At 35.0% G+C, this 21,540-nt stretch overlaps 1 protein-coding gene across 23 annotated transcripts in view; it reads left to right on the plus strand.

The window, feature by feature from the left end:
• sw (cytoplasmic dynein 1 intermediate chain short wing) overlaps window positions 1–21,540 on the plus strand; it is a 159,714-nt gene that overhangs the window by 103,770 nt on the left and 34,404 nt on the right. For 12 of the 23 annotated variants that reach the window (XM_081749222.1, XM_081749230.1, XM_081749220.1 and 9 more), the window contains 3 exons: window positions 2,317–2,364; window positions 13,353–13,520; window positions 20,846–21,002. In XM_081749222.1, coding sequence (XP_081605348.1) covers window positions 2,317–2,364; window positions 13,353–13,520; window positions 20,846–21,002 — 373 coding nt within the window. Of the gene's footprint in view, window positions 1–2,316; window positions 2,365–13,328; window positions 13,521–20,845; window positions 21,003–21,540 lie in introns of all 23 variants that reach the window. The other 11 variants (XM_081749223.1, XM_081749227.1, XM_081749231.1 and 8 more) reach the window with 2 other exon arrangements.

Here is a 21,540-nt window from a genome sequence, read left to right on the forward strand (position 1 = left end):
TCTGTTGTTGTTGTTATTATTATTATTATCATCATCTTGTCATTCTATAATTTTATTGGTAGTAGATTTAAGATACCGTGCATACCATACCAATTTAGAATAGTTCTTGCTAAGAGAATTCTTCAAACTACTATTTTATATTTCAAGGTAAGAAATGGCGAATAATTTTCATTTTTTCTCTTTCTGTCTTTCTTATATTTAAGTCTGTAGTCTAGAGGCATCATCGTAGAAAATTTATTCCACTGATCTATACGGGGAAGTATTTTTAATTGATGTTAAAAAGAGTTTCATATTCTAAGTTGTTCCGTATTACAAAAATGTCCTTGATGTGCAAAATTTAATAATATTACATATTAAGAGGAGATTTGGAATAAAGTCGAAGTATATTCATAAGATTATTGGTTAAATTTAGGATTCTAAATTTAATGTTTATTTTAAAAAAAATCTTTTCCGTATAGGTCAGCTGACTTAATTTTTAAGATGGCGTCCCTAGCCTGCAGCTTTAATTTAATGTTCAAAAATAGAGAAAGAAGTACAAAGAACATGTACCGTATAGTTTCAATCAAGTATTTCGTCAGGTTGAGCAGCAATCAGTAAACAGTCATATTTAAAACTTTTTTTTAAAAAAAATGGGAGAAGTTGCGGGTAGGATATGAAGAATATATATGCAACTAAGAAAATGTGCAGTTTGGCTGAGGATTTAATCCAGCTCTGTGCATCTTGACGTGTTAGTGCTTTAATCACTGCGCTACCCAGTTTCCCATTTTCACTCTAGGGGTCAGTGCTGCGTCACAGAACACATGGGATATACCACAAGTGGCATTCGTTGTGCCTGGAAAAGCAAGTCAAGTTTGAAAATATAAAGCTGGTTCAGAGTATAACTGGGTAGCGTAGGGTTAACGCAGTGGCGTGATAAGCAATGGGAACATATGTTCGATTTCCTCGCCAGTCGCTCATTTTCATTCTGGAATACAATGTGTTGAAAAGTAACATGTTTGTCATGTATTTCTCAAGAGTGAAGTATATATTTCTATATCTGCTTCTCCCTTTCAAAGATCTTCTGACATATCTTTACCCTTAACGATATGACAACATGATATTTTTATCTATGAATTGCAAATATTTCTAATTTGCAAATATATTTTCGTATGAAATACGAATTCTTGTTGCTAGATCCTGAATTTTTGTTGAGATGTCAGTTTTTCTCTCTCCTTTCTCTACTTTTGTTCAATTAGTTTTGTCAATTTATGTAATGGAAATTAAAGTTAAATAGCAGAATTGAAAATTTCCTTGTGGCCCTTTCTTGCCTTCGGTATGGTTTATAGAAAAGAGAGTCAATATCACAATCTGGATTACACATTTTTCAACTGCTGCTGATGGCTCTAGATTCGAATATAATATTAGGCCATTTCTATTAATTAGGATCTAATCCATGGGCGTTTCTAGAATATTATAGAGGAGGAGTTAAAAGTCTATGTTCAGTTAGAAGCATACAAATTATATTAAAATCATTATTTTAATATAGAATTATGTCAATGAAGGACCACTGAATATACAGGATGTTTCATAACTATATGTACCGGTATAACGTTAATGTGTGCTAGTAGTATACTATGTCAAATTTACTTATGTATTTGATTTCTATGTCAGATTTATTTACTAAATTAATTGACGATGGATTGGAATCGATAATGTAGAGGATAAGTACTTAGCTTACTCGTACGCCCAACAGAATTCATGTGGATTGTTACACTTTCACGGTGAATATGTTAAGGATATTGCGACCTGTAACAGACAATTCTTGCAGTTATTTCAATAAGTGATGTAAGAAAGTAAGAACTAAAGAGATAAATATCATCAAATGCCAAGAAATGATCCGCACGTAGAATAACCGGAGAAAAGTTGAGTCGAAGTTTCTCGTAAGTTTTTTGGCAATCGCATGTTATCATCGTGAATCATTTACGCAAAGGAGAGCTGCAAAACATAACGTCAGACCAGCTCTATAAACTCTGTTCAAATGACGCTCCTCTCGACTAAATTTCTAGCAACGCCACTGGTTTAATAATCATCATGTGTGTATGTATGTATGTGTGTGGATGAGTGTCTATTTAAACATATACTTGTTTATTGATAAGAATAAACTAAAAATACCATACTTGTAGATTCTCCAGTCTTACAAACATGAAAAAAATCCAGTTCGTTACAAGTTGAAAATTTAGTGTTTAACTGTAGATCTTTGCCTTGAGGGTCATCTGTAGCAGCATTTAATCACATTATTCTGGTATTGATTTCGTTTTTCTTTTCCATCCCATCAAGATGAGTACAATCTAAATCCTGCTTTAGAATGGGATGACGAATTTACAGGTAGGTCTAAAAAACAGGTTGTAAAAAATTAAATCAGAATATTTCGCTTCCAGATCATTCGTTTTCTGTTTACAAACAAATATTTAATAAAGAAAATAAATAAAAGCATGCTTTTGCAACGTCTCTATTCACTCGATATTTTGTTCCTTTTAAAATAACTGTTAAGAGGTGACTTTTAGTTGAATCAGTGTTCTTAAGTTCTTGTTTGGTGTGTAATACATAATCATTAATGCACTCATAAGCTTCTTAAAATTTTCGTTTCTGTAAATCGATTGTTAAGTTTAATTTTATTATTTTTTTAAAATATTCTTATTTAGTGGATGTTAATATTTTCTAATATGCGTTGTTCACAAATTAAAGTAATACACGCATAATCTTTAAGTTACTGGTACGCGGCTTGTTACATTTAGCAAAGTTTTATGGATGTAATTTGTACCATTATGAGACTGTGATCAAATTGACAATGAAAGGCATAGACTTATAAAGAAATTACTCTGTCCATCCGAAGAACATGAAGAAAGAAAGAAAAAGTTGATCCACAAACACCTAAATATTATGATCAGTTCGGTAATCTTTATATATCCATTAAACCATTCTTCCATTGTTTTCAATCCACCAGTAATTAATTGTACTTCCAGCAGATAGATGGCAGATTAAAAACATGATTTTAGTAATTCTTCTGCGGCTGTCAGCCAGGTGAAGGTATTGACATCCGACGTTTTGAATGCAGACATTGCATTCATCTTTAGGGATTGTGATGAAGAGACGGGAGATGTGGGCATGTGTACTTAGGGTCGGAGCTGTGAATGGGGTTTGTGATTGGCTAAGGGAAATGCTGGCTTCTGATTGGCTGTTGGTGTGGCTACAAGAAAAGGCTTTGTTGAATATCTATTTTTGTTTCTGAAAAGGGCTAACCAGATAGGGCTGAGTTGAAACCTATTGTCTGTATTGAGACTGTTCCTTTCCTGTGAAGTAGCTATAGCTTCCCACATTTTATATGGTACACACCAAGAGTGCGCAGGTGAATGTGGCAGAGCATACGTAGGATAGATTGGACGTACAATAGAAAAACAATGCAAAGAACCCAACTACAAAAAGACTTCAGTAACCCGAAAAGTCAGGACTAGCAGATCATAGCCTAGAGCTTGGACACAGAATTGATTTTACAAATACCACCATAGTAGCCAAGTGCAGCAATTTTTGTGGACAGAACAATAAAGGAAGACATACTGTCTCACGAGAAAGGAACAATGTCAATAGAGAGAGTGGGTTTCGACTCAACCCTGTCTGGTTGTCCCTTTTCAGAACAAAAATAGACATTCAACAAATCCATTTCTCATAGCCACAACAACAGCCAATCAGGAACCAGCTTCCCTCAGCTAATCACAAGCCCCCATTCACAGCTCTGCCCCTAAGTAGTCATATATACATGCTCACGTCTCCGGCCTCTTCATTACGGTTCCTGAAGATGAATGCGATGTCTGTATTCGAAACGTCGAATGTGAATACCTTCACCTGGCTAATAGTCCGAAAAGAATTAATAGAATCACGCCGCCAGGAAAAATTCGATTTTTTGTTTAAGAATTTGATTTGGGACTCATTTTTCAATACGCGTAATAACATGTTTGGCTATCATCATTTGCACCAAATTAACAGTTGATCATAGTGAAGCTATATGAAGCAGAAAATAAAGAGCAACAAAGGATAACAACAACAAAGGATGTGAATGAGGAAGGAGTCTATGTGTGCAGAGAGGAAAAGATAAAAGAATTTTCGAAGGACATAAAAAAAGACCCATTCAGAGCATAATTAAAGAGAAAAAAGTTTATTTTGATGCCGAAACATAACTACGAGTGAAGGGATTTTTTTTTTCTTAAAGCTTATGCGTACCTCATATGTGTAGTATCCTTGACACAGTATAGCTATGATATTTTAAAAATTGTTTTTTGTAAATTCTTGGCTCATTTGAGATACTCTTTACGTTTGTTTGAACTGATTTCTGATAGATGCAAAGGTGACTATGTTATTCTATCGTTTGTGAAACATATGCATTAAGATTTCTATATTTGAAACATTTTGTTAAATTTAATAATTTTTTTAAAAATTTTACTTGGAGTGGAAATGGGTCACTGTCTCGTAGAGAGCACAGGTTTCCCGAAAAATATAGGGGGGCGAAAATAAACGAACAAACGGGTGAATAGAGAATGTTTTCAATAGCTACAAACCCGCAAAATTGCATGTGGAACAGTTTCGTACGCGACGGGGCGGGGTCAAGGTTTAACCTCTCCTTGAGCAAATTTTGGAAAATAAATTTACTGTATTAAGACGTATATACAAAAATCACGCCCTGAAAAGGATAGGCAATTTGACGCTTGCAAGGAAAGTGCGCACAAAATGTATTTGCTCGAATATAGTACGATATTTTTAGTATTAAAAAAATCCGTAAAAACAATACTCGTATTATAATCGCAGCCTATCCTTAACTCTTGAAATATATATATTATTTCATACCATGCAGGACTGCAATACAAGCGATTATCACCAGGAAAATGTGCAGAAGAAACTAAGATTTAAATCTTAAAAAGAGCAGTTAAATTACAATTAATAGTGTTTTGTCGAGAGCAGTTAATTACCAGACAGAGCATCTACCTTTTAAAAATTATATTTTTTCAGGTGTTTTCCCATTTTTGAGGGCCGTATCCTCGACTGGCGTAATTGAAAGCCTTGTTTCTCTTTTTTTGCTTCAAAAATCAGTTTGTGTATAGTGATTGTTGAGGTGACCATGACCATTTCGTCATTTGTCGTCATGGAACGTTGGTCAGTAGAACATCGAACATTCATCTTCGAGATGTTTTTTGAAAACAGTGGATCAGTGATTGTTACACAGCGTGCATTTCGAGGGTAGTGGAAGATCAATCGGAATGCTAGTAATACATTCATGTTGTGGGTTTCGGGAAACACTTGCACCATAAAGAAGAGACTTTCAGGAAAACAGCATCCCGTTCGACAATGGGGAAAATCATGTGAAAATTTTAATTTTCAAGAAGTAGGAGCGATATGTTTAATATCTAACTACTGTAAGCAAGGCGCTTTGAGTTCAAATTCGGAAATAAATAACAATCAGTCTAGTCTCGATTTAAAACTGTCAGGTTTTTGCCGGCTCCTGTGTAATATTTTCAAAGTGTGTTTGTAAAATTTTTATACTAAGTATTTTTCTGTTCAAATCATATCAAAACGTTGGGGTCGTATTGATCTGGTCGTATTGCCATATTCGAGTTAATACGGCAGTTCTGTACTGCGGGAGAAATTACTTTTGGAACTTGAAGCGCACTTGTCATGTAGTAAAGTATATATATTTGAGACTTCACCTTTGACTAATACAACAACTAAGTTGTTCTTCCTTGACGATCCGAACCTATAATTATTTAACATAAGGAACACGTATTTAAATTAAACATGCTAACTTCCTTGTTCCTTGAAATAGTTTGGAAAAATTGTAGCGTGTGGGTATTTCGGTTCACAACATACATATTTTTCGCTGCTTTAATAGGGTGTCTATCGGTCACGAAAGTCGCGAAAAAGTCACGAAATCAGAAAACGGTTATGAAAGTCAAGAAAAAGTCACGATATTTAGCTTTTGGGTCACGATTTATTATTATTATTATTTGTACAAATAAAAGTACAGACTGGAAAATTTTGTTCTATAGAACGTCAAAATTCATCACCAAGAATGTCTATAGTCGGCTTTAGACGCTACCAAATCGCAATGAAAGCACGTTTCTGCCGCATGTATGAAAATTCGGCCTAATTCACACCCAGATTCGCTCTTGAGAATGTTACAAAATTTATGGTTTGGCAAAGAAAGTCACGAAATCTCATTTTGGAATTTCAGTAGACACCCTGTTTAAGATTTTGTAGTATAAATGTATGAACAGAAAATTTTATATAATCGATAATATATTACTACAAGATGTTACAGCAAGGGGGATAATAAGTAGATATTGTCAACACTAAAAGTAGTAGAAGCCTTGTCTGTTTGAAAAAGTATAGCAGTATTGTCGTCCAAAGGATCCAGAACTACAGTTCTTTAAATCGATTTCAAGGAACATGGAGGCTGTTATGTTTAAAATACAAACATAGCTATCGAGGAGACAAAACTGTCAACACCCAAGTCATTTATCCTGCAATACGACTGGAAAGTCTTGGGAAAACGGGAAAATGGAGAGAGGATGATACGAAACAGGGAAAGTCATATAACAACAATCTCGATAGGTTGATGACACGCGATAGGTAGAATCCAGTGGCAAGGTTTTGTCTGTATCGGTGGATTTCCTAAGCCATAAAGTCAGTTTCAGTGATGGCGTGGAGAGGTTAGCAGGTACACATAACTGGATGTGTTCTTTTGGATGGACTCAGTTTATTTTCACTCCTAAACAATGTATTTTCTGTATTGATCAGTCGTGAGTTACTACTGAGAAAATCAGCGCTCGAATATTGGTAGCACAACTGAAAACATATGAGAGAACACGAAATTAGAGTGTTGCATATTGAACTTTAATTTGTGAACATTTCAGAGGTGATGGCAGTCTTTAGGATAAGTTACTGTTACTAAATTCGTGATCATAATTTGTGAAGGGAGAAACACAAAGAATATTCAACTATCTACTTCAATTGAATATGATTCTAACATTAATTTTATTGGTATCCCATATACTTTTTATTATTAATGAAAGTTAACGTTACCCATACAATATTAACCAGTAATATATATGTATATAGGAATGTATTTTGTAACATTACGCAAAAAATACATTCTTATAAAATTAGCAGTTACCTGTTCCAGTGTTCTGTTTTTCAACTTGTATCAGCGTCGACCACAGAAAATTCGGCAGCAATTGAAAGTTAAAGAACGGAACACAAACAAGTAACCACTAATTCAGGAATGTATATAGGTCACTCTGTTTACTTACAAAACTCTCTTCATAATATTTCATCCCCAATTAATAGTAAAATAAAGAAATAAAAGAGAGAATAGCGCATTTGCTAAACTGAATTAGATATTGCGTTGAAACGCGGTAAGATGCCCATTAGTGCTGTGGACAAATAAAAGATGTTTAAACTGAAATTACATTAGTTATTTGGATGATATCCAAACAATAACATAATTGGGGAAGATAAGGAGGAACATTGCTTGTGTTCCGACAATTATGCCATAGTATAAAATAAATAGAAATTAATGCGACAGTAATATTTTATATTTAATACAAAACTCGGACGAACTGACTTCTTAAAAGTTTATTTCTTATGTGGTATTAATAACATTAACCATTTAGCTTGTCTCTTTTGTATCAAATGTAAGTCGCGGTTGGCTTAAAGAAAAAGTTAAAATATCCTTTGATGTTTTAAACTTAGCAAAATTCATGATGAATAATGTAATAAGTTGTTCACTATAACTATTGCTCGTGCGGTATTTTATATATTTTCCCAGTCTATTATTTATTAAAAAAATGAACGTAAGACAGATTTTTTTGCTGAATATACTCTGAAGCCGAATAAATTCATTCTGATTCAATCCTTGAAGGGAGTGCAAATGATATACTAGGCTGTGATTCCACGTTTCGTATGACGTAGAGAGTTAGTAGGATGTTAAACTTCAAACAGCACAGTAAACGAGTTAATCCTTGATTTTTATAGTCAGATATTTCTTCGATTTTTTTTTTGAAAATGTTCGATGTTATAAAAGTCGGCTAATTCGTATTACATTCTTTATTGCGTATGATTTGTACTAAAGAGTTTTAATTGTGCTGCATAGCAATACAAATTCCTTTACCAAATGAAAATCAACTCAATTAATCTCAACTGTTGTTAGAATTACCTTAGAACCATTGTCTTCTAGCAAGGTCATTAAACTTTTTCTTGAATACATACAGTATTCAGAGTATTTGTGGACATGTAGACCTATCATAAGCCTTATTTTATTCTGAGTGAACCATTGGTTCTCTTGTCCTGGTGGTCGTATGTTTCGTATTTTTTTTATACTTTTGCTAGTCGTCATTGAAGTTATCTCAGATTTATTTATTTATTTTTTAAAGCTACTGTAGCATGCTTCCATTTTTGGCTGTATGATTTAATGCATCGTACTTGGATGTTGACACATGCGACAGAGAGTCTAAATACAAATGTGTGTGTGTGCGTGTGTGTGTGTGTGATGTAGGAGTAGCGTTTTCTTGAGAGATCATCCATCATTGCTTTGTTTGCGTATTTAAGGGTAAATAGTAGCTAAAGGCCTTTTGTTTTAGATAATACCAACTGTAGCTTTCCTTGCACTTCCCTCATGGTTGTTTTGTATTGCATGCTCTTGCCGTAGAGCTTCCTGTACATTTTCTGTTGTAAGTACGTGCGGGAGAAAATAAAGAGAAATCGTCGGCGTGTCGTGTTTATAACTGAAAGAAGTAATTTGTTATTTATTATATAAATGTTAGGTAAATGTTGAATTGTTGTGGAGTATATTAATTGAATGTGATCATATGTTTTAGATTGGTATTTGCTATTGTAATGAAGGAAATGTAATACCCGTATTGACACATTACTTGGGCATTGAAGTGCTTTTTCGTGGCTAAGAGTCTAACGCTCCTTCTTTCTGAGCGCATTGCTTTAGGTTCCATTTCTGGTAGGGATGCATTTAGTGGATAATGTCCTCAGTAGTGTTTTGTCCCACTTTGAGCAGTAGATACTGTCTCACGTTGAAAAAGGACGTTAAACTTCAACCCTTCAGTCGGACACTGAATACGGAAAATGTAGGTTCGATTCTCGGTTAGAGTCAATTTGATTTGGCTTCCAAGTAAAACTGTAGGTCTACGTCATATATAGTTTTGATGCTGAAAGGAAAATCCTAACCTTAAAACAATTAACTAGCTAATCGAGGATTGAAGAGATTTATTTAAAAATAATTTTTGTAAAGGTTATAAAAAAAAAAATCAAATGCTTTTTTCTTTCAGTTTCAAAATTCCGTCTTAAATATGTATCAAGTCTTCGAGAAATTTGATAAAATGACAAAAAATTTCATTGGATATTCAGCTTATTGCTGTGATTATCTATGTAGTGTTATATAAGTCGTCTTAAATTGAAAAGTTGTTCGAAAGTAATTAAGGTTTTAAAGTATATTATTTTAGGTACCTTGCCAGTCTTAGTCTCTGAGAGTGGTAAAATAGAAACGAAAGAACCCAAATTGTTACTACACTTAAGGATTTTTTTTTTTTTTTTTTTTTTTTTTAAATAGAAAATTATCCGGTATTTCGTGCAGCGTTATAACTGAATCATACTCTCCCTTTCTAATCATTGATATACCTAAAGGACATAAAATGTTAGGATTCACAGGGTAGGAACACGAATACGCTTTATGCATTTGTGTTATGTTCTTAAATTTATTTGATAGAATGTATTTATTCGATGTATGTGTGTTGTATATTTGTAAACATGCATAGTGTGTACCACTTTTATTTATTTATTTATTTCATAAATTGATTTGATTAGCGTAACACAAGAACACTGGGTGTGACAAGACTGTTAGGTTGTGTAGAGTACATTGAAATAGATGAACTGATAGATTGCTTAGAAAATGTAATTGCAATATGTTACTTGCTTGTAGTAAAACTTCTAAGCTTTTGTTGTTAACTTTGCGTGTTATTATGGTAAAATAATAGAATTCGTACAAGTATGTGGCTAGAATTAAACAAAAGTCTTACTTTCCTTTTTATTATTACTATTATTAGAGAGAGAATTTTCAATCATGGAAAAGAGACTTCAGGTTGTCGCAAAATTTCAGTTGAAATAATGTGATACAACTTAACTGTATACTTAGCTATCTTACTTTCATTGACAGATTTCTTCGGTATCCTGCCGTGTATTCATGATTGTTCTCAATATTACGATAACCACTACTTATTTAAAACAGTGGGTAGAATACAAACTATCGGGAACAATTTCTTATACGTGACAGAATGACCAAGAAATTAAATCGATGGAAATATCTGACTTTAGATGTGTAGAGTTACTTCAATGAGTGGTACAACTGCTGATGTGTTTAAAATTGTTTCGTACTCGAAATAAGGATAGGAATTTTTAGAAATTTTCCATTTCATTTGTGTCGTTTTTATATATTTCACTGAAATAGATTGAAGTTCTTCTGGCGTGTGTGTTGGGAAACAAACATATATATTTCATCTTCCAAAGTATTACGTTGTAGGATTCTTATACGAAATAATAACACAGCTTGCTGATTTTGAGTAGTTTATGCTGTAGTTGTGGTGGGTCGCGTCTCAAGTAGCGTACGTAGCATCGTAGAAACATTCAAATGGCTGATTTCTCGAAGGAAAACTTCATAGACATATTGATAACATTTTTACCATTTGTATGAATAATAAAGATTCAATTTAACGTTATATTTTAGTAAATAAATTGCAGTTTGCATCAAATAGACAAAATACATTAGCCGCAGTAAGCACCTGCGCCATTTTTTATATTTAAAATAACAAGCAAAATTATTAGAAAACTTAGCGAACTAGAAGTACTATAAAAAAAGTGATAAATTCTTGTGAGAAACTGTTTACAGTTGGAAAATTGTGGAGATCATATGAAATCATAATTTGTTCATTAGTTTTTTTTTTCTCCTGTATATATCATCGGCAAAAAATCTTATCACTGTATTTTATAGTTCTTCCTAAATTCTAGAAAGATATGTTCTTCAAATATTAGTTTTCTTTTCAGTTTAGGCATAGGAGACCTGGGTTCGATTTCTGGCTGGAGCTCGTGTGTTTCGGAATCCATGTTAAGCTGTAGATCTACGTCTCATATAGCCTCGCTGCTGAAAGGAACGCTAGACTCAAAATTAAGACAATTCAAACCTTTTCATGTTAAATTTTAAATTTTGAAATGTTAAAATAATGCGAATTTACTTGGATTGACTTAATATCTAGTTCCCGTGTACGTAACTTAAAATTTTGTTAATGTGGAGTTCTAATGGATGCATAATTTGATGTGCAATCATTTTAATTTTGATATCAATAAATTTAATTTCTTCAACAACTTGAACAAGTGTAATGCTGTAATAGCCAGCTAATATTATATAGAATCAGTTGTACTGTGCTGTAACATTCGTGAGTACTAACGATAGATTATTTTAATGGAATACTATATATCAGTTTCGAAAGTTGTTTGCATTTAGGTTAGAGATTTTGTTTGAATAGACTCGACATTTTTGCCTGATTTATTTCATTTTCTTTATTATATAAGTAATTTTGTAAAGAATATTCCTGTATATGATTTTATTTTTCTGTTACTAGTTTCCCGAATATCTAGAGAGAGAATATTAGGAACTTTCTTAAGCTTTCTGCTTAGAATGGTGCAGTATTTGAGAGTTTTCTTGCTCTGTATTACAGAGATTTAAGTTAAATCTAAGAAAATTATTTTTTAAAAAATAAATACTTTCGTTAATACATTGTATCTCTGGGAATTTGTAAATTACTACAAATCATACACCAAATTTGGTCAGAATTAGATCGCATGTTTTCGAATGAGCATTAAAAATTCAGAATATAGAACTGGAAGTGGATGTAATTTATAATTTTTACATTGAAGATTAGGTGAAGGTGAAATTTGAGAATGCATGATTGCAAGTTGTGTGAATACCGTAAACACTTCACAGCAGAGAAACTGGAAAGGTGCGTTATATATATATATATTTCCGTATATACAGACATTTTCCCCGATTCATTGAATATGATACTTTCTTTGTGCTCATCTATACTTACTAGATAATAACTATAGTATTTTTTGAATTTATCTGATTCTAGTATAATGTTTGGTTTTGGTTTTGGCTCTGTTATTTGTTTCTTAGTGAGTAAGTTTTGCTTTTTTTTTCCCCTATATTATCTTCTGAGACGGTTTTGAGTAATGTTGTTATGAAAGTAATTCACACAGCAGATTCCTTGAATAAAACACTATGCTGGGTGTAGAACTATTAGGGGAGGAGAAATTTGTATTGATGAACTTATGTAGATTTATTTATTTATTTATTTATTTTTGTACTACAAGCAAATTTACCTAAGTTATTTTGTGCATGTATACAGAAAAATCAAAAAAATTAAAGTTAAAAATCCTAATAGTTTTCATATTACTAGTTGATTAAAAAATAGCTATCGTAGGATTATCAAAATTTTAAAACGAGTTTTTCTAAAGAAGCATGCTTATTATAAAGAATTAGATCCCCAATGGTATATGGGATTATCTATTGTACAGTGGAACTTAACGTTAAAAGAAGTCGACTTCGAGAAATAAAACTACGAAAATCTCTGTGTTGCCTACTCCTTGTCTGGGAACTTACTACGGAGAAGGGAATATTTGTTCGTGCTTATGTTTGTTTTAACTGAAACACAGCTTCTATATTAAAAGCACTGCCTATTAACATCTGCTTTTGATTTTTAATTTATTTTGTTTCCAAATCAATTATATGTGATTAATGCAAATTTAAACACACAAAGCTTGCATACACAGTCGTTGACTTAACTAACATTAATAAATAGATATACTGTATTACTACAAAGTGCTTTATTTATTTATTTAGTGTATGTGATGTACAGCATATGTATTTTGTGTTATCATTGAAAGTTGCTGAAGTTCCACTGTGCATGTTTTAATTCGTCTTTACACTGTGGATTGTTGCAAGAAAGATTAGTTGCAGAATTGCTTGATATTAATCTCTTCTACTACTAACAATTTACTATCTTTCGGGTGGAGAGACTTTTTTTTGTTAGATAAACATATATATTTATATATTTTTTTAATGTTCTTAAAACTAACTTAATGGAAATTAAGTGTTGGGTTAGTGGAATTAAAAATAAGGTGGTGGGTGTAGCAGAATAAAATATGTGCTTTACCAAGGGAAAAGACTGCCTTATTCACCACAGTTCTTACTTTTGATGATGCCCAAGCGGAGGATGAGGAGAGTTCTCTGCCACACTTGGATGGTGGTGGAATGTTCCAGAGTAAACTGCCGCCAGGAATTCTACCTCATGGATTGCCCCAAGTGAAGGAAGTGCAGCCTGCAGTCACAGCAGTCGAGGAAGAAGCTGCAAAGCAGGAGCAGGAACAAAAAGAAGGTAAGACTTCCTATTTTAAGTAGAAGTTGCTCATAGTACCGAAACTGAAAATGTTTTGAGTTCCGCTTCCGGAATCTACATAAACATTTCAATTTAGCGTACTTCGGGAAGAGAGTCAGAATACGTTTTCAGATTACCAATTGTAAATATCTTAGCTGAAGATTGTTGCAAGCCATAAAAGATGTTCAGCACCTCGAGGGAACCACCTGCAGCTGTATTGTTACAAAATATATCTCTTTTTCTCCCCCCCCCCCCCCCTCGTAATTTCGCTTCCATTTCAGTATTGGTTTCGATTCCAGAATAGTTTTTTTTTTTTTTTTTTTTTTTTTGTTTTCTTAGAAATCGGCTTTAGTACCGAGAGCGAAATCATTATCAGAATATGTCATTCAGTTCCGTGCCTTGAAATTCAGTAGAATCCATTTACGTCTATTCGGTCCTGAACTGTATGCAACCCTAATTTTAAGTTTCAAACGAATGTGTTGTTATGCAGTGGGCCAAAATATCATTTAGACAGATTATATATGATGCAGTTTTTGTACCGTAGAAATCACTTTATATTTTATTTTATTTTATTAGGAAGACGCTCTTGCAATAAAATCAGCTTTTGAAATCTCATTCGGTAACAGAAAAGAAATCTTCATGCGTGATATCAGTCCATCTGTAATCTGTCATATGGTCAATACATGTACAGCTGCTAAAGCCTTTTTGTTTGAAGTGTACCCCTCCTGGCGCTGCTGTCCATGTTTTTTTTCCGTACCTCCCTCGAAAGAAGAGGAACATCTTGCTGTAGCCTAGATCCTTCAATATTTGGATGCGAACAGAGATTTCCTTTCTCCCCAAAACAAAGAGAAGGTTTCCTCCGTAAGAGGTTGGCTGGGGTGTGGCCGAAGTGTTTCACATATTTTCCGAGGGCATACTTGAAAGTCTCTAATACTATGTTAATAAACTTCGTCTTTGCTCTGTATTCATTGGTGCTTTTGATTTAGTTAACTACATAGTGTGTATTATTAGGTAATAAATGTCGTTTGACATACAAAATTGAGTGGATTGAACTTTTCAGCAACGCGCACGCAATCCGCGTATTAGAATTGCGTAATGTTCCATGGACAAATGACCGACCTCCCTTCCTCAGGATCAGTCTGTCTTTGATATGCCCGGGTACAAAGTAATTTTTCATTCAAGAAATAATTTCACCTTGACTTTAAGCTCCAATGGGTGCACAAATTCATTGTAAGTAGTTTTCATCACTTGAGCTATTGATGGTACATTCGACAAAGGAACAATTTGGACGCTTGATCCTTTGGATGTACCGTTTTTAGTATTTTGGCCGACTTCGGAAATGCTATGTACTATATTGAAAACCAAATCGTAACACAAATACGGTAATGTTTCGAGATTGGTTTTGGATTTTGTCAACGGTATCAGCGTATTTAATTAGAAATGTATAAACAGAGTTCATAAATCAGTCGCGAGATGGTATAAACAAATTGCTATAAATATTATTAGCCAACATATATAAGTCACTATCCAACAAGTGTCGCTAAAATGTCTGTGCATTTCTTTTTTTCAATGAGAAAAAACGACCTAATAATTTCTTACACATGCATTTTATTCAGCAAAATAATCTCCTGTAACATTAATTACATGCTCCCAACGTTATAAGCTTATATATTCCGCTTTTGTACAAGTTCTTGTCCGTAGACTCAGAAAAATCGTACTATCGCCATCGTAACATCGTCTCAGTTTTGGAACCGCTGTTCACGCAAATACTTATCCACAGCTAGAAACAGGTGTTAGTCGGATGGAGCAGCCAGCGTCCGGGGAGTAAGGAGAATGAACAAGTATGGTGATCATCTCCTTGGTTGCTTCAACCGTATGCGGTCTGGCATTGTCTTCAAGAAGAATCTCTCCTTTCCTTTTGACTAGAGCTGGCTGCTTCTAACGCAGTGGAGCTGCAACCCCTTTGCAACTGGAATGAGTACAGTTCGTGTGTGATGGCTTTGTCACTCACTAGCAATTCAAAGTTCAGAATACCAGCGCTGGTTCGCCAAACCAAGAACAGTTCCTTCTGTTCTGTTTTGTTTGGCAGCAAATGCCACAGAACAAGAGGACGACCAGTGATGTTTTCTATTGCCGTTATTATATAATACCCATTTCTTGTTACATGTCAATATCTTGTCCAGAAATGAGGCTTGCTTGTGTGTGACAGCAATGAAGAGTAACTGGTTTGTTGCTGGAGTTAGTTTTCCTCGCTAAGAACATGAGAAACTCACGTGTTTTGCTTCCATGTTTTTCCAAGGTTAATTCAAATGCAATCGAATTTTTTCTTCCAGTACTCCAAACCCTTGTGCAAGCTCCTTGTACGTTTCATGTTAAATACGTTCGATGTCCTCCCAAGAACAAGGCTTCCTTAATAGTGGATGGATACCCACTTCGGGGCTTGTCTTTGAGGCTTTTCTCTCTTGATGCAGTGATGCTTCTCCAGACGCGGAGCATGTGTTTCGAGCAGCTTGTATAACATTGCTGCCTAGTTTGAACTCTACACAGTAAACACGGCCGTAAAACATGATTTGGTACTGACATATTCACTTAAGTATTGTAGTTCATACACTGCTTTCGACTCGCCTGACCTCCACACAACTCTGCACTGCCTAACAGTTGACGAGGATGTCAGTATCAGACAAGGTTGACGAGGTTGGAACCACCTGCCGTTTGAATTTCATTTTTCACTACAGTGGTATGAACCTTTTCGATACATGGTGTTTTTTTTTTTTTTTTTTTTTCGCCCACGAATCCTCAATAACTTGTTAACCCTTAAAATCTTGACCTAAAGTTCTTTCCTTCAGTGACTTCTAATTTGCAAAAGTTCTATAAGTTGCTCAAAAATCCTAATAGGAATATTGTGACAATTAAAAGTAAAAAATAAATAATTTAAAATACTCAGAAGAGCTTCGCGTATGGGAAGAAGGTATAAGCAGTGAACATATTCCATCTTTAAACTAATTATACCGATTATATAGACTACAGGAACTTTATAAAATACCCTCTAATTTCAGACTTGAAAACTACATAGTGATGGATATTTTCGTGCGAAAGAAAGTAGAAGAAAGAAAGAAAAATAAATCTACTGTTAGGTACCCCAAAATCTGTTCAGTTTGATCCTACAAAGAGAAGGACGATAACACGAGAAGACGAATCTGGAAAAATCAGAAATATTTCTCATAGTAATGAACCGACGAGGTAAAACTCAGTTGAACATCAATCAAAGAAGTCTTCCAGTGCGTAAATAACCTCGTCGAAGGTTTGGAACCGTCATCTACGCAGATAATTGTCTAATGAAATATTAATCTGAAAGGCCAATGTCTGGTAAATATAGGGACGCATTAACGTTTCCCAACTAAGTCGAATAATGGTGTCACGGGTGACCTTAGCAAATGTGATTTCGTGTTCTTAAGTAGTGTAACATCTCTGCGATTGACAAGGAGTGGTTCCATAGCTCTTTAGTTTCTCATGTTCGTGTTTTCCTTGTTATAAATACATATTTGCATTGATAGTCTGTTCATGGGGCAGGAGATCGAGCCAGTCTCCAGAAAGCAGATTGAAACAGCAGATTGAAGCAGATTGGTAACGTTGCGGTTAAATTGATTTACTTCTGCTTTTCAACTCAGAATTAATGAAAATTATACATGGATGACTACAAGGTGTAACGCGATGAAAATATTGAAACTTTAAAATAATTTTACTGTCAACTTTGCTTACATGAATTTATAAAATACCGATATCTTCTATCGATGCATTAGTGATTTTAGTTGCTTAGGAATGGGTTCATATAGTACAGTCAGAGATGGTGAGGCAATGGAATAAAGAAACTACTTTTTGTCGCACGCCACCACTTTGTTCGGAAATGGATCTGTTTTCTGACAAAACCAACAAATTAGTCATTTGCTTGTGTTGCTTTCTGAATCGCAGTCGACTCCTGCAAGAATCATCTTCCCACTTTATAGAGGGTGGTCCATAAGTCTGAGTACAGTGGATTATTTTGGAGACAAACATAATTATTTCAAATCTGACTAGCGGAGGGCAGACTTGGGGAAAGGAGCTACCGATTGATGCATGCGTGGTGAATGGTGGACATCTTGATGGCCACCATCATGGATCCAGGTTATTTTTTTTAAATGGGAAGGTAGGCATGTCACATCAATTAACACTCTTTTTTTTTCTTCTTTTTTTTCAGGGGAATGCAGTCCCTCAAGCAAAAATACGTTATCATATCCCGTTCCAAAGTTATGACGCATTCCAAGGAAGTGAGGTCCGGTGACCGGGCTGGCCACTCCACAGGGTCTCGGCTACCGATCCAACGTCCAGGAAAATGCAGATCCAAGCATTCCCGCACAGGCAGCGCATAGTGCTGTGGGGCACCATCTTGCTTAAAATATCGCGGCAAGGTGGCATCAGAGGGAGAAGCAACGGAAACACCAACTCCTGTAACATGTCCAGATATCGGACACCATTTAGGGTACCAGGAATGAATAAGGGTCCTATGACGACGTGTTCCATATGCCACACCACACCATGATATGAGCATGGGTAATCCTCTTGCAGGAATTGATCGCATTTGGGTTTGCATCCGACCAATATCGTATGTTCTGGCGATTCACTTCCCTATCCACAAAAAAGGTCGCCTCGTCTGTGAAGAGAACGCTGGCTGGGAAATACGGATCTCGGTCATATTGTGACAAAGCCTAATTGGCGAATTCGATGCGTCGGTCTGGATCATCATCTGAAAGGTTGTGAACAAGCTGCAGCTTGAAGGGATGCCACTTGTTCGTATGAAGAATCCTCATCACGGAAGCACGTGGTACGTCTGTTATTTCTGATAGTTGTTTTGTGCTGCGCTTCGGACTTTTCACACTTGCAGCAAGCACCATTGTTGATGCCTCCTCATCTGTCGCGGTTCGTGGGGGCCGTGACCGTGGTCTGTCGGCAACATTACCAGTTACACTGAATTCCCTAATGAGGTAACTAACGGTGTTGTGGTTTATTGCAGGTCTTTCGGGGTGGCGCGCGTTGAAGTCCTGGGCAATCACGCGACTGCTTCTTTTCCCAGACGTTTGGATGATTTCAATTCTTTCCTACTTCGTCAGTGCCATCTCGCTCTAACTGCGACGAAAAGAAAACATGTCAAATTCGGAGCGTCAAGTCTTTCTTGTAGCGTTAGTGCCATGTCGCCCTCCCTGCAAAGAAACAGAAAACAGTCAACTTTCTAGCGTCATAACTTTGGAACGGGACATGATAACGCATTTCTGCTTGCGGAACTGCATTCCCCTGCAAAAAGCAGTGTTAATTGATGTGTCACATGCCTACCTTCCTATTTGAAAAAATTAATCTGGATCCAAGATGGTCGCTATTCACCATGCATACATCAATTGGTAGCTCCTTTACCCAAGTCGGCCCTCCGCTAGTCAGATTTGCTTTAATCATGTTTGTTTCCATAATAATCCACTGTACTAAGACTTCTGGACCACGCTGTACAGTTCTCCAAGCTAGGGAGGTATTGGGGGATGGTTTCTGAAGTCAGTTGAATGCCTTACATCGGGCATGTCAAACACGCAGACCGCATGCGATCTTTGACTCATTTTTGTACGACCCTCGGTTCCCCTGAGATAATAACAAATATATATATATATATATATATATATATATATATATATATATATATATATATATATATATATATATATATATATATAATTTAGTTATATAAAGAATTATAATGGTCTTATTGTGTCTGTTTCAACCGACGTTGAGAAAGTGGCAGTTCATTTATAAATCTAATTAATAGAAATTTAGTGCGACTCAAAGCAAAAATTTAGTGACGTGGGCAGGCCCGTATCCAGGGGGGGCGGGCCCCCCTAAATTTTTGCTGGCCCCCTCTAAAATTTTCATGGTAGGCTTGCAGATGAACTATAATATGGTAATGAACTATAATATTGTTGGATCGGGACCCCCCTAACTTCAGCCGGGCCCCCCCTAAATTTTTGGGCTGGCTACCGGCCTGGACGTGGGTATCCCCGAATTTACAAATACTTGCCTGTACAGTTAAAAAAAATATATATATATATATATATATATATATTTGTGTGATTTCCATGATCGGTAGTACGTATCAGTGCGAACAACTTTTTTCACTTATGGAAAGAACAGGCATTCGTTTGACCTCTGTTGTGAAAGCGGACAGTCAAGCAGCATGTCTCCAGACATCCGAAAGCTAGTTGCAGAAAATAAAAATACCAGATGTCTGGAAAGAAACAATAGTATCCATCTACAGCCCTGACTTCCTTGTGTATATTCGATTTTGTTTAAAGAACTGTAGTATTAGCTGTTAACCCAAGATTTTTTTTTTTTTTAATTTATTGACTATTTAACTACGTTATTAACTATAAAAATAGCTTTTTGCTTGCTGTCCGCGCTAGCCTTAGTAGCCACAAAAGGTTGTCTCTTCTATGGCTTATGGGCTTCCCGTATCTGGTGCGTATTTCTTGCCGCGTATAATCGGCAGGAAAAGTAGATTTGTTCCTTCAGTGATTTCTAGAATTAAATAACCAATTTCGATACACTTTTCTCAAGTAGGAGGAATGTAATTATGTGTGTGGACCGAAAACTATGCTGAAATTAACCAATTCGTTTGTACAAAGAACATGCGAGAAAAAAATAAAAGAAAGAAGAAAAAAACTAGTTGCTGCAAATGGCGCTTAAGCTATGAAAAAAAAAAACATCACATTAATAAAGAGGAACTCTGTATATGATATTTCCTTTTGTCATATGTTGCTGAAGCAATTTGGTGTGTAAACAGTAATTTTCTTTATGATTTCATATCCTACAATACAACAATTAAACAACACTTGCTACGGTATGGAACACACACTGCCTTGAAAAAAAACCTGTACCATGTATGCATTTAGTATGAGAAATGGCGTAATATGTGTGTTGTGCAACGCATCATTACGATGTTAGGATACTACAATAAATACATCCGTCGAAAGGGACATCTGGCAGTAGTATTTTTCCAACCTTACGAAACTACTTTCGATCCAAGAGAAAACATTCTAGAAATAATATTTGTTACTCGTAAGAAAACGTATTTTCTTACTGGTGTGCTATTACAGTCTGAAGTTGCTAGATCAGTGATAATTTTTATTTCATGTTCTCTGCTTGCTCGCTAATGATATGTAGACTAAAGCAATAACTCGTTTTTTCAAAATTTGTTCCATAAAATTAAACAAAATGTTTTATGCCATATGCCATAAGACTTTTTTCTATTCTAGTTCGAGAATTGAGTGAGGAACAGAAACAAATGATTATTCTGTCAGAAGAATTCCAGCGATTTTTCGACAGAGCAGGCAGAATAATGGAAAGGGCATTATCAGAGCAGGTGGACATTTACATGGACTATACAGGTGTAGCTGATGCAGACGAAGGCGGGTAAGTAGATCAAGTTAGTTCCAGTTATTCTGAGCAGAACAGACACGTGGGCTTATTAGAACTCAAAAATTATTAATCAATGCTTTAATAAGGATAGTGCATAATATTAACAGGGTAGTTATTGGTTTTGGGATACTTTTAAAAGTCTATAAAAGCCCAAATTCTGGGTATATTTATTAAAACTGAAAAAAGTTATAAAAAGTAACTTCTGAAAATTCTAGAATTTAAAAATAAACATTAGTAGACACCAAGATGAAGTAAGCAGTGAGATATTAGACTTTAACAATATGAGGATTTTCAGATAAAATAAAATCAAGAGAGATGATTTTTTCTGGTGAGACGGGCTTCGATTTACCAATGAAAGTAAGAAGTAAAATTAAGCAATTTATGTCATTAGATTGTAAGCAACGAACGTTACTGTATAGTAATTTTACCTTAGGTTCGAGTCCTATTTCACAGCCATATGAACTCAGCTAAAGTATTTTCCGTAATTACTAAGAAATCTCAGAATAATATTGCCTTTGTAACTTGAAGGATT

The sequence above is a fragment of the Thermobia domestica genome, chromosome 2, assembly GCF_964235325.1.
Source record: "Thermobia domestica chromosome 2, izTheDome1.hap1.1, whole genome shotgun sequence".
Classification (NCBI taxonomy): Eukaryota; Metazoa; Arthropoda; class Insecta; order Zygentoma; family Lepismatidae; genus Thermobia; species Thermobia domestica.